Raw genomic sequence first — 10,710 nt, 5'->3', positions numbered from 1 at the left:
CACACACAATTAAAAACAAAATAACTGAGAACGCTTAAGAAAAGATGCAGTTTGAATTTGAATTGTTTCTAGATTCATTATTGTGTCTCAACCATTCCTTGGAAAGAGAAAGCTTTGTGATCTTTAACATTAATGCATTTCCTGTATGTAGGAGTTGCTAATTTCCTTATACTGCAGTGGCACACATCACGTTAATACAATTCACTTGTTAACAGGAGGAACAGGACCTATGTCAGTAGACAAAGGACATCAATGAAAAACAATTGACCACTAGTCCTTGCCCTGTACAAAGAGCCACGGTGACAGGTGAGTCACAAAGCTACACATGGTGGCATAGCACAAAGCCAGTTTAGATGCTGTTAAAGCCTTCTGTGGCAATGTACAGATGTTGAGGTATCACCAAAGAATGTCAGATATATTTTAAAGACTTTGCTACTTAAAATAGGGCTAAAACATCATCAGTGGGGATTGAGCAGTTGCTGCTGGAATGACAGGAAAAACACTGAGACAAGTCACTAAGTGCCATCATTTAAGAACCTTTGGAAATGAATCAGGGCCACAATGAGGAACAGAACTCCTATGGTGGAGCTATAGCAGCAGTGTGCTCTGGCAACAGTGTTACAAAAGCAGTTGCTAAATTCACGGTTTTTCCAAACAATTGGCTAGCAGATGCCTCTCCTGAAATGTCCACTTCATAACTAATCCTGGCCTCAAAGCGACGCCAATTACTTTCTGTGTGTCCAATTATGGGACACAGATGTTGGTGTCCAAATACTTTGTTTGGCACTTTTTGGCCAACTCCTCTGTTCTCCAACATACCTAACATGCTACAGATGCTCAACATGTAAATCCAGTTGTATAACCACCTCTCTTCTGCCATTCTCCTCTTCATGCAATGATAGGTCTCCAGCGGTCAGCTTCAATACTGTTAATCCTGCTGGACCCATAGGGTCCAGAGGCAACATCATCTAAGTACGCTGCAACCATACGAGAGCTGCCGGGACCCGAGCCATCAATCTGGGTGGAGGAGTAAAACAGGCCCTGGTCAGTTAGCTCTTTACGGCCAAGGGTTGTAGCAACAGTTGGGGGGAGGTGGACATCACTTTCATCTGGTTCATCCACCTGCGACTTGTATGAGAACAGGATCTTGGGCTCTGATCTGTGGGGGAGGAAAAATAGTGATAAAAAAAAAGAGAGGACACAGGGTCCACTGCAGCTAAGCATGACTATACAGTATTATGTGTATTGTGTATGACTCTTTGTACATACCCAAAGAAGCCTTTGAGGAATGTGGCATATATGAGTGGAGCAAATGTGGAGAAGTACAAGAAGGTGGTGACATCCACGCAGCTGGTTCAGAAAAGACCAAATAAAGACAGATTTCAAAATGAGCAACGCATCCCATTAACAGTTACAAAGTACAGAAAGATCATCGGGTTCAACAGAAAACAAAAAAATCCAATTAATAGGCTATGGCTAAAGGGCATGAATCGTGCTCAAGACCACCCCTACCATGCCTGAGTCCAGTACACTTGTGTTCACACTTATCTAAATGAACTAGACTTTGGGTTCAAGTGTACTCGGGTACATAATGTGAAACCACACTTAAAGTCCATTGCTGCTCAAAATCCAAAAACCCTCCTCAACTTGTGTCTCTTCTTGCAAAGCTGATACCAGTACATCAATTTATTCTACAGTTTCTTCATGCAAATACAGAAATCCTTTAATATCTATGTAGTAAATATACTCTACGTAAATATGGTGGTACAGACAGCATAGCTTTCCCAGAAACAGTACTGACCAGAGTCCCTCTATGATTCCAGCACACAGCAGAGCACTGCCCAAGCCCTGGACAAAGTTCAATAAAGACAGGATGGCAGCATACACATAGAAACTCCTCTTAGCTAAAAAGAGAAACAAAACAATGAATAACAGACAATGGAGTTCAAATGCTTTCAATTAAATGGCATCATGCAATGATAAAATCTAGGTTTTTCTAGGTCCTAGAATTTGCCATTGCATGATCTAGAAACTCTTGGCACTGCAACTTGGATGAGGAATGACAGGCCATACATGGAGGCAGCTAGAGCAGCTAGCCCAGGACAGAGATGGCTGGAAAGCTTTTGTAGGTGGTCTATGGCCCAGTAGGGGCCAACGGCCGTAAAGAATGCAATAGTAAACAGCACAATAGCAATTGTAGTACATCCTTGTGTAGTGTAGTTTTCACTCATTGTAATTACAATAAATGCTTTTATTTAACTTCTCAAATCAAATTTTTGCTGAAATGAAATCTGTAACTTACATGGCAGAGATATCCTCTCCCTCAGTGGAGTTTTGGGCAAGATCACAATCAAAGAGTACACCTATAAGAAAGGATTACACTCCCACTCATCAGTTATTGGCCAAGTGTGGCTATTATCTTTGTGCACATGGTGATAACTGCTGCAGAGCTACAGGTCACTGACCAGGAAGAAGAAGCTGGAGCTGGCCAACCAGAAGTGCCGTCCTCCATGGCCGTAGATGTTAAAGTCCTCAGCAGACAGGCTACTATCCGGATAAAGAATCTCTAATACACCCTGAAACAATGATTCATTTATTTTAATCACAAGCAGAATGACAACTGAAATTTCCTGTCATGCAATATTATTATCACATCATGAAGGTTTTAAAATTATTTAACCTATTATCAACTGTCCTTACCTGTGTGATGGAGTAGGCCAGAGCCAGCACAGCAGTAATAGCCAACACACGTTTTATACTAGATTTGCTCTCCAGGTGACCTGAAAAATGAATACACCTAGAGGCTTAACTAAGAGCATAAACTACACAGACTTCAGTTACATTCATAATTAGATTCAAGCTGAAAAGAATAACTATAAACAGAACATTTGAAACAGATGTCTCATGTGAAAAGAACTGAAACATCACACTGGTTAAAGAATAAATGAGAACTGAAACCAATACAAAAAACTAACCAAAAGCCAGCCCCAAGATGATGACGCTCAGCTCAATAGCCAGCAAGAAGAAACGGGTGATTTCCCACAATACCTAAAAAAACAACAAACATCATGAGAAACTTCTGTGGAAAGGTAGGTTGGCTCTGTTGTAACACACATTTACAAAACCTGTGCATAACATAACAGGCCAGGTCACACTTTAAAGACTTATATAATCATTTGTATTTTGTTCAACAGTGCAGCCATGGGAACAGTAGGTCCATCACTGTGAACTCCATAGGGATGTGAAGAATGTCAGCCATGCTTTTCCTTTCAGACAAGGGAGGCCTACAAAGTTGTACTGTAGACTATCTGTATACTTAAAAAGACAGGATATGGTGACTTCTACTTTACTAAGGGTATTTATTTTATGTTCTTTCTCATGAAAAAGCGGTTATCTCCTACTACAATAAACATCCTGTGACACACACAGCTCAGAATGTGTTTAGGGTAACACAAAGTAAAGAGTTTTTTTTTTGAAAGCACACAATACATCCAAAAATACATTTGTGTGGAAAAAACAGCAGTTTATGCTACAATTTCTTGAAATTTGGTACTGGTGAGGTTACCCATTTGTTTATGAATAAGAGACTGTGCCTTTAATTTCCACATTAAGACTTGCAGCCAGTTTAATTTAAGAAATATTATTTAAGTCCATCCTTACTTTGTCTATGATGGTGGCAGCACTAGATGCACTGACAGTCATGGACACTATAGCCCGGGTGATCCCAACTGCTGCTACAACAAACACCTAAAAAATACAGCACAGCATGTTACATCATATTAGACAGTCTTTCTTCTGAACACAATAAACACATGCAAAATTAGGCAAAAATATAACTGAGAGCAACAATTCATACTGTTAATAACAGAGCAGAGACACCCTCTTCTCTAAAAATGTTGTTAGGTTACCACACCTGGCAGTAAACAGGCAGAGCCAGTAAATTATGGAAGCAAGAAGTAAGCCTCTGTCACTGAGAAAGAACAAATAACAAAGCAGAGCAGTAAACAAGAAAGAACCTTATCAGTAAGTTGTTCGACAAGGTCGCCTGTCTTTGTTATTAGGCAAAAGTGAAAGTAAAAGACACAACATTGTTCCTGGATTCCTTTTGGGTATTACCGCCACAGTGAATCCCCACTTCCTACAAGTTTTGTTCTGCCAGTTCAGCGAATTATTAGAATGAACACAAGATTAATCTTAAGATATAGGCTGAAATACTTATATTTATGGAGTTCACTGTGTAACATGAAATCAAGCTCACGTTAATTACATGGAATTTATTTAACATTGTGGTGTTTCTGTAGTTTGTGTCCATACCAGCAAGTAAAAGGTGACGAAGATGGGGCTAGAGTTGAGTCGAATCTTTGCCCTGGCTGATGGCAGCTTCCACATCAGGAATACAAAGAAGGCCACATTAGGCACTAGCAGTAAAATGTCCCAGAACCTCACCCTAAGACACAGAGGTGAATAAGAGTAGGATAATGTGGAACTTTAGAAAAATAAATAATTTTATCTGCAGCTGATCTACAGTTTAGTCTTTGATCAGTTAGTGATTTATTTCCATTTTCTATTTCTGACACAGTCATACATGGATACATAAACAATGTTTTGTTTTTTTTAAACTAACTTTTCCATGGTTTCTTCAACAAACAAACAGTATGCTACCGATTACCTGGAGTCGTTAATGTCCTCATAGAGAACTTGCAGACACTGATGAGGTTTGGTGATGTTGGCTTCAGTATCCGTTTGCCACGATGGGAATGCTGAGGTGTTTTCCAAAGGTGCAGGTGATATACTGCCATTGTACTGGGCAAACCTAACCACAGCTGTCACTGTGGGTAGCATGATGTCAGAGCCTGAAAAAGAAATGTCTGTCATTGTATTGATTCCTGGCATGAACCAAAGCAGACAGTTTACTTCTCATTTTAAAACATTAAGGTTTCCCCGTTTTTTAGGAGCTTCAGATTGTGAACTAGGCTTCGAGGAGGAAAGCTCCTTTAACTGTAAGGTTTCTGAATCATTTTTGGAGAACTTGTTGATAAATGCAAGTTCGAGCCAACTCATACTGTAGACTATGGATTACATTAACACACACGTAGTAGTATTAGTAGTAAAGATAATAATAATTCCGCTCGAGAGATGTAACGTTACGACTTTAGGAGGTGCGCCACTGTTGGGTGATGCACCAGGTAGTCACCCAGCTGTTACAACTTTCTCCACTTCAAGATAAACGTTATGTAACAAGATTAGCTGTTATATCAGCTATGTGTGGTGTTAAATTAAAAAATTCAACAACACAGGATTCCTTCATATGGTTTACTACAATACTTTCTGAGGTTTTCGGAGCTGAGCTGCTACTTACTGCTTGCTAGCTGTTGTCGCAAAATGGGTTGCTTATAAATTAAAATTATATTCTGTGAGTACGACTCCTTTAGAATCGAAAGTGGCAATGATTACAATGCTAACGGTAAATACAGCTTGCTGGTTAACATTGTGTATCACTGTTTAAAAGTCGACTACCTCACGTTAGCATCAAAACAAACGTGACAACGTTACTAGTGCAAGTGCACGCTGACCCCACGTAACGACATCTCCAAGTCCTAAAAATTAATCTCTCACCGATTCAGAAGACTCGGATTCACAGGTGCAACTACTGTGAAATGATTCAGAACTAAACCAACTTCAGCAAATTCTTCAGGCGTTGTCATACACACTGTAACCGTTTAACAAATTGATCACTTCTACGGTACATGGCTGATCTAGATAGTTTCCTTAACAAATTTCCCGTGTGGTCAGCTGACACATTCAACAAACAACCGAAGGAAGTCTCGCGAGATTACTGTATAACTTTTTTTTTTCCTTTCTAAGCCATAAACTAGTAAATGCCAGTTCTTGTCTGACAAAGTTGTCACTTGAAGAATTAAAATAGTTTCCATTCAATTTAGGTTATATTTTTGCTTAATATCTGATGGATTCACTAAAGATAGTATTGATATTTAATCAGTATAATAATATATACTGCTCAAAAAATAAAGGGAACACAACATAAGACATCCTAGATCTGAATGAAGGAAATATTCTTATTAAATACCTTGTTCATTACATAGTTGAATGTCTTATTTTCCCTTGTGTTCCCTTTATTTTTTCGAGCAGTGTATGTTTTTTGCCCTCACCCTTTACGGATTATAGGGCTCTGTAGGGCTAAACTGATATTAACTCAGCATTTCTTTATTACAACATGAAGAAGTAAAGAAGAATATAACAGACCTGATTTTATTTTTCTGGGATAAAACAAAGACCGTTGGCACTAAATTGCAATTAGTACAGTATATTTGAAGCTGGTACATTTTAAAGAAATTTGGTAGCTACAAACCTAAAGCTAATAAAACAAAATAAACTAATGTAATTAGAAGAATCTGTCATCTATCCTGTCATAAAAATCCAAGCCCTCTTTCAAAAGAAGAGAGGTTTCAGTTGTTTCTGCAGATTAAAAACATATTTTAAAAAAATATTAATTTTAGGCTATAAAAAACAATTTAAGGTGATTTTTGTAAAAATCATTGCAAAACACATTATTTGTTTAAATTTACTATAGACCATCTTGTTTATTTTTCAAAGTCAAAATAAACTTAGCTTTGGGAACAATTTCAAGTTAATTAGCAGACAATTCTTCCTAAAAGATGGTCAAATACCTGTAGCATATCTAATGAAGCAATCACAGGAAGGCATCATTTCTATAACATTAACAAATGTGAACTGATAGCTGTTAAGGACTGTTCTGGATCTGCTTTTCACAATATTCCAGTGAAAAAATAAGTTTCATATTTAGTCATACTACTTACAAAGACCATCAGGAAATGAGATGCTTCTTAAACCTTATCACTATTATTGAAAAAACTCAGCAGTTAATAAGGGACTTTTAGGAGTTCTGGTCACAAAAGCTGGGTTATAATTATAAAGTTATCTGCGTTTCAACACCAGGCCTTTTTGTCAGCATCTCATCTACAAACATAATTTCTCTCCTCACACATATTTCATTTGGACTAATGAGGACAAACGATGTAAACCCACATTTAACTTCTTCTAACTGTAGTTAGAGTTGTTCAACAGGGATGGCACATTGTTTACATATTACTTGTTTATTTCACATTACAACATCCCTGTAACAACTGGGCATTATGCAGAGGTCTTTAGCAATGACCAAAGATTATTCATGAGTGACGTCGTTTATTACCTTCTCTTACAGTGGACCCACCTGTTGGGGAAACCTGTTTTTTTTTCCTCGTTGCTGTAAAAATAAATACATAAGAACTCTGTTTGAAAAAGATGTCTGATGTCTGATTCAAAAAGATGGACATGTATTTTCATACAGGAATCATATTTTGAATAAGATAACAAAATCAATGAAGACTGTTTCAGGCTTGTTCATAGACTTTTCATATTAATTTTAACTTAATTTTATTTCAGAAATATGCACTGTTTGGATTCCAACATGACGATATTAATTTGAATTCCCAAATGAATAGTACTGATTTTTACATTTTATTAGCTAAATTACCAATTCATAAATTCACATGAACCTTTTTTGTTAATTTACACAAATGAGGTCAAATGCATGGCAGCACACAGTTGACAGGACACCACACAACCTGGGGAATACAGCACGTGATTACTATCTATACTTTGGGGTATATGTTGGCATGTCTTCAGATATTTGTAGATACAGAATCTTGTCAAGAAGGACCAAAGCTAGCATGATAATCCAACAGTCCAGTTAAAAAAATTTAATGACTACCTTTGTAAGACTGTTAAAAAATACTGTTGGCATATACACAAGGAATTTGTCTCTAGTACAGAGGCTCTCCACTAGAGAGAGCATTCAAAATGAGGCAACAATCTACAACTTGATATCTCTGCACAGTAAATGTACACAAAGCGCCCAAAGCACTAAGCAAAGGCAACCAAAAGGTGATCACAAATGAGGAAATCTGAGTATTATTATTACATTACTCTATGCAGCACATTTTTTAGCAAGTAAATAGAATTTTATAGAAATGCAGGTATAATTATGAATAAATGGTTGCACGTGCTTTGGGGTGCCCTGACATCATTCTGTAGGCCAGGTGCACCGGCTCAGTCAGGTCAGCCTTAAACGTGTACACATGAGTCTTTCCGCTGATGGGGCTGATGTTGTAGAAGCTCAGTCTGTGGGTCTTGAAGCTCAGCTTGATCTCTAGCCTGAGTGACACTGTGGTCCTCTTCAGTGGCACTTCATGACTCTGTTCAAAGGCTGTCAGCAAGTTGTTGAACCACATCAGACACCAAGAGCTCTGGCTGCTTTCCAGAGCAGAGGACATGCCGCTACGTGCTAGCTTCCCACTGTAGCACACACCAATGATCCACGGAGAGCCGTCCAGCTCCACCTCCCAGCAGTGATCACCTTCAGAGAAGCTCTGGGTGCTGAAGACCTGGAAGAAGCTTGTGAACCTCTGTGGAGAGGACGGGTAGGACTGTTTGGTAGCACTGAAAGTCACCGTCTTCAAGTCTTCTGAGAGAACAAGGTTGGGATGGGCTGTTTCTGGATCAAAGGTCACCTCTGAAGGGTTGAGGGTGTTCCGAAGCGAGCGCTGAATTTCTCCAAGTCTTTCTCTCAACTCAGCATTCATGTTTTCCAGCTTGGCACAAATTTGTGCAGGGCTAACTTTTGATTCAACATGGTCTTCTTCTTCTCCCACTGCTTTTGCCATTAACTCAACAATGAATGGTTGTAGGTTCTGAATCTCGTCACTAAATACCATCTCATCTTCTTCAGTCAACAGGGACTTGGCTCTGAGCATAGCCTGCCTCATCTGATTAGTCAGTTCAGAAGCTTGACTGACTCGAGTACATATGCTGGCCTCTCCCGGACCTAACTCTTCTTCAATCATCTGAGTCACCATTACGCTGTAGCTCCGTGACAAGTCCTTTATCTGCTCTAACAGTTTTGATGTTTTATCCCTCAGCTGAGCATTAGCAGTGGTCACTTCCAGCTCTCGCTCCTTCTCTTTCTTCAGAACACATTCTGCCATCTCCAACTTCAGCGTCAGCTCTGTGACTTGAGCTGCCAGTCTGAGTTTAGGTTCATTCATTTCCATTTTGACTCTGCCACTACTTTGGTCTTGATCCAAAGAAACAGGGCGGTCTGTGGATCCAGGCACAATTTGACAACCATCCTCCCCCTGGCTCCCTCCAGCTGATGCGAAGTCCTTGTGGTATTCTGTGTTTGATTCATCTGTGACAGAGGTATCACAATTCTTGTCTGTTATATGGCTGACATCAAAAGGGTTTGCGGTGGAGTTGATCTTCCCAGCAGTGGCTTTGTAGGTTTCCACCACGTTACACATTTTGAAGCTTTTCATGAGGGCATCTGTCCCCTGATATGCTGCATGGCATTCAGGGCAGCTGTGCTGGTCAAGGCCTTTCCCCATGGTCTGAAGGCAGGCAAAGCAGTAGACGTGACGACAGGGAAGAGAAACTGGCTCAGAGAAGAGATGCAAGCAGATGGGGCAAGTAAGATCAGAAAGCGAAGTCTGTGGATGATTCTTCTTAGACAGGTTTGCTTCAGTCTCATGCACAGACATGATGCCAGATGCTGGAAATACAGACAACTTAGGGTAAGACTTCAGGAATATGTAGCACAAATTTCACTAAAATACTGTATTTGTTTTTGTTTAAACTGTGAACCCAAGGTAATAAATATGAACTGTGAATTGCAGATCATTTTGTTGAGCAAATGGACTTTAAAAAATGATCAAAAGTAAATAATCTCAGGGGGCATAGCTAGGATATTAGAAAAGCTCAGCTAATTAAGTTCCCAAAACTGCCATGTGTTTTTTTTTATTGATTGAAGCTACAGTATGTAACTTTTGGTTCCAAAAATTTTAGTTGTAGAAACATGCTCCAAAACGTGTCCTAATGTGGAGAGGTGCTGTGGAGGCCTCCTGTGACCCAGACTCACTGAACAGCACTGGCAGCAGTTCAGAGATATTAGCTTCTAAAAGGGTTTGAGTGGGACTTGAGTGGGATTTTCAGTTATCGCTGCTTGATCAGTAAATATTTTTGCATTCTCATTTACTGTAATTTCATAATGACAAATATCTGAAGAGCATAGTAGAGCAGGGAGAGGGAGTGCTGGACAGAGCGTGGGTCGATTTGGAGCATCATGCTAATATTACAGCACCTTAATTTACAGCTTTAACATAAACATTGTGCATTTCTAGAAGAAATGATGGTTGTCCCAGGTAGAGGAATGTTACTTTTCTGTTACGTAGATCCTCATTTAAATTCATCTATGAATAACAGCCTCTGGGGACACAAAGCGACATTTCCAGGTTAATGGTAAATGCCAGAACATGTGTTAAGTAATGTGTTAAAACAAGTAGATGGTAGTTATGAAGTCAGGAAGCTAATGTCCGCGATACTGCAAGATGCTAAGGTCGTTGCGACAACAGACTAAATAAGGCTATAAGGCTAGCGTGCACTGACTTGAGCAAGAGTGTGTTTTATTGTTGAAAGATGTGGTCAAGATTTGTAATACAAAGAATGTGTTAGTTATCCTTTTATAAGTTGTACTGTGCCACTTTATGACCAGGTAAGGCATGAACAGCTCATACACCTTTAAGTAGACTAGGTTCAAGTATCCCAACCAACCAACCAACCAACCAACCAACCAAC

At 39.3% G+C, this 10,710-nt stretch overlaps 2 protein-coding genes across 4 annotated transcripts in view; both read right to left on the bottom strand.

Annotated features, from left to right (window-relative positions):
* Nucleotides 1–6: 6 nt before the first annotated feature.
* tpra1 (transmembrane protein, adipocyte asscociated 1) lies at nt 7–5,798 on the bottom strand. Of its 2 annotated transcripts, none has more exons than XM_020592525.1 (11): nt 5,617–5,798; nt 4,670–4,853; nt 4,315–4,447; nt 3,661–3,747; nt 2,976–3,048; nt 2,701–2,780; nt 2,466–2,576; nt 2,303–2,363; nt 1,802–1,904; nt 1,270–1,350; nt 7–1,159 (listed from the first exon to the last, which is right to left on the bottom strand). In XM_020592525.1, the coding sequence occupies exons 2-11, from the start codon at nt 4,840–4,842 to the stop codon at nt 889–891; spliced, it is 1,173 nt and encodes a 390-aa protein (XP_020448181.1). In that variant the 5' UTR covers nt 4,843–4,853; nt 5,617–5,798; the 3' UTR covers nt 7–888. The 2 variants fall into 2 exon arrangements, with proteins under 2 accessions (XP_020448181.1, XP_020448182.1); XM_020592526.1 differs by lacking the exon at nt 5,617–5,798 and adding an exon at nt 5,360–5,565.
* A 981-nt stretch (nt 5,799–6,779) lies between these two features.
* The window catches only part of trim107 (tripartite motif containing 107), an 8,337-nt gene continuing 4,406 nt past the window's right edge, over nt 6,780–10,710 (bottom strand). For both annotated transcript variants that reach the window (XM_020592659.1, XM_020592660.1), the window contains exon 2: nt 6,780–9,628. In XM_020592659.1, the coding sequence (XP_020448315.1) occupies nt 8,064–9,617 (1,554 nt within the window). In that variant the 5' untranslated portion in view covers nt 9,618–9,628 and the 3' untranslated portion in view covers nt 6,780–8,063. The remainder of the gene's footprint in view (nt 9,629–10,710) is intronic.

The sequence above is a fragment of the Monopterus albus genome, unplaced genomic scaffold, assembly GCF_001952655.1.
Source record: "Monopterus albus unplaced genomic scaffold, M_albus_1.0 scaffold18.1, whole genome shotgun sequence".
NCBI classification, from domain to species: Eukaryota; Metazoa; Chordata; class Actinopteri; order Synbranchiformes; family Synbranchidae; genus Monopterus; species Monopterus albus.
The sequence above is the reverse complement of the archived record's forward strand: the minus strand, read 5'-3'. Positions and strand labels throughout refer to the sequence as shown.

Coding starts and splice junctions, on each gene's coding strand:
- tpra1 (XM_020592525.1), bottom strand. CDS start 4,842: ATGCTACCCACAGTGACAGCTGTGGTTAGGTTTGCCCAGTACAATGGC. Junction 2,577..2,700: donor TGGCCTACTCCATCACACAG/GTAAGGACAGTT, acceptor TCATTGTTTCAG/GGTGTATTAGAGATTCTTTA. Junction 1,905..2,302: donor GGAGAGGATATCTCTGCCAT/GTAAGTTACAGA, acceptor TTCTCTTTTTAG/CTAAGAGGAGTTTCTATGTG.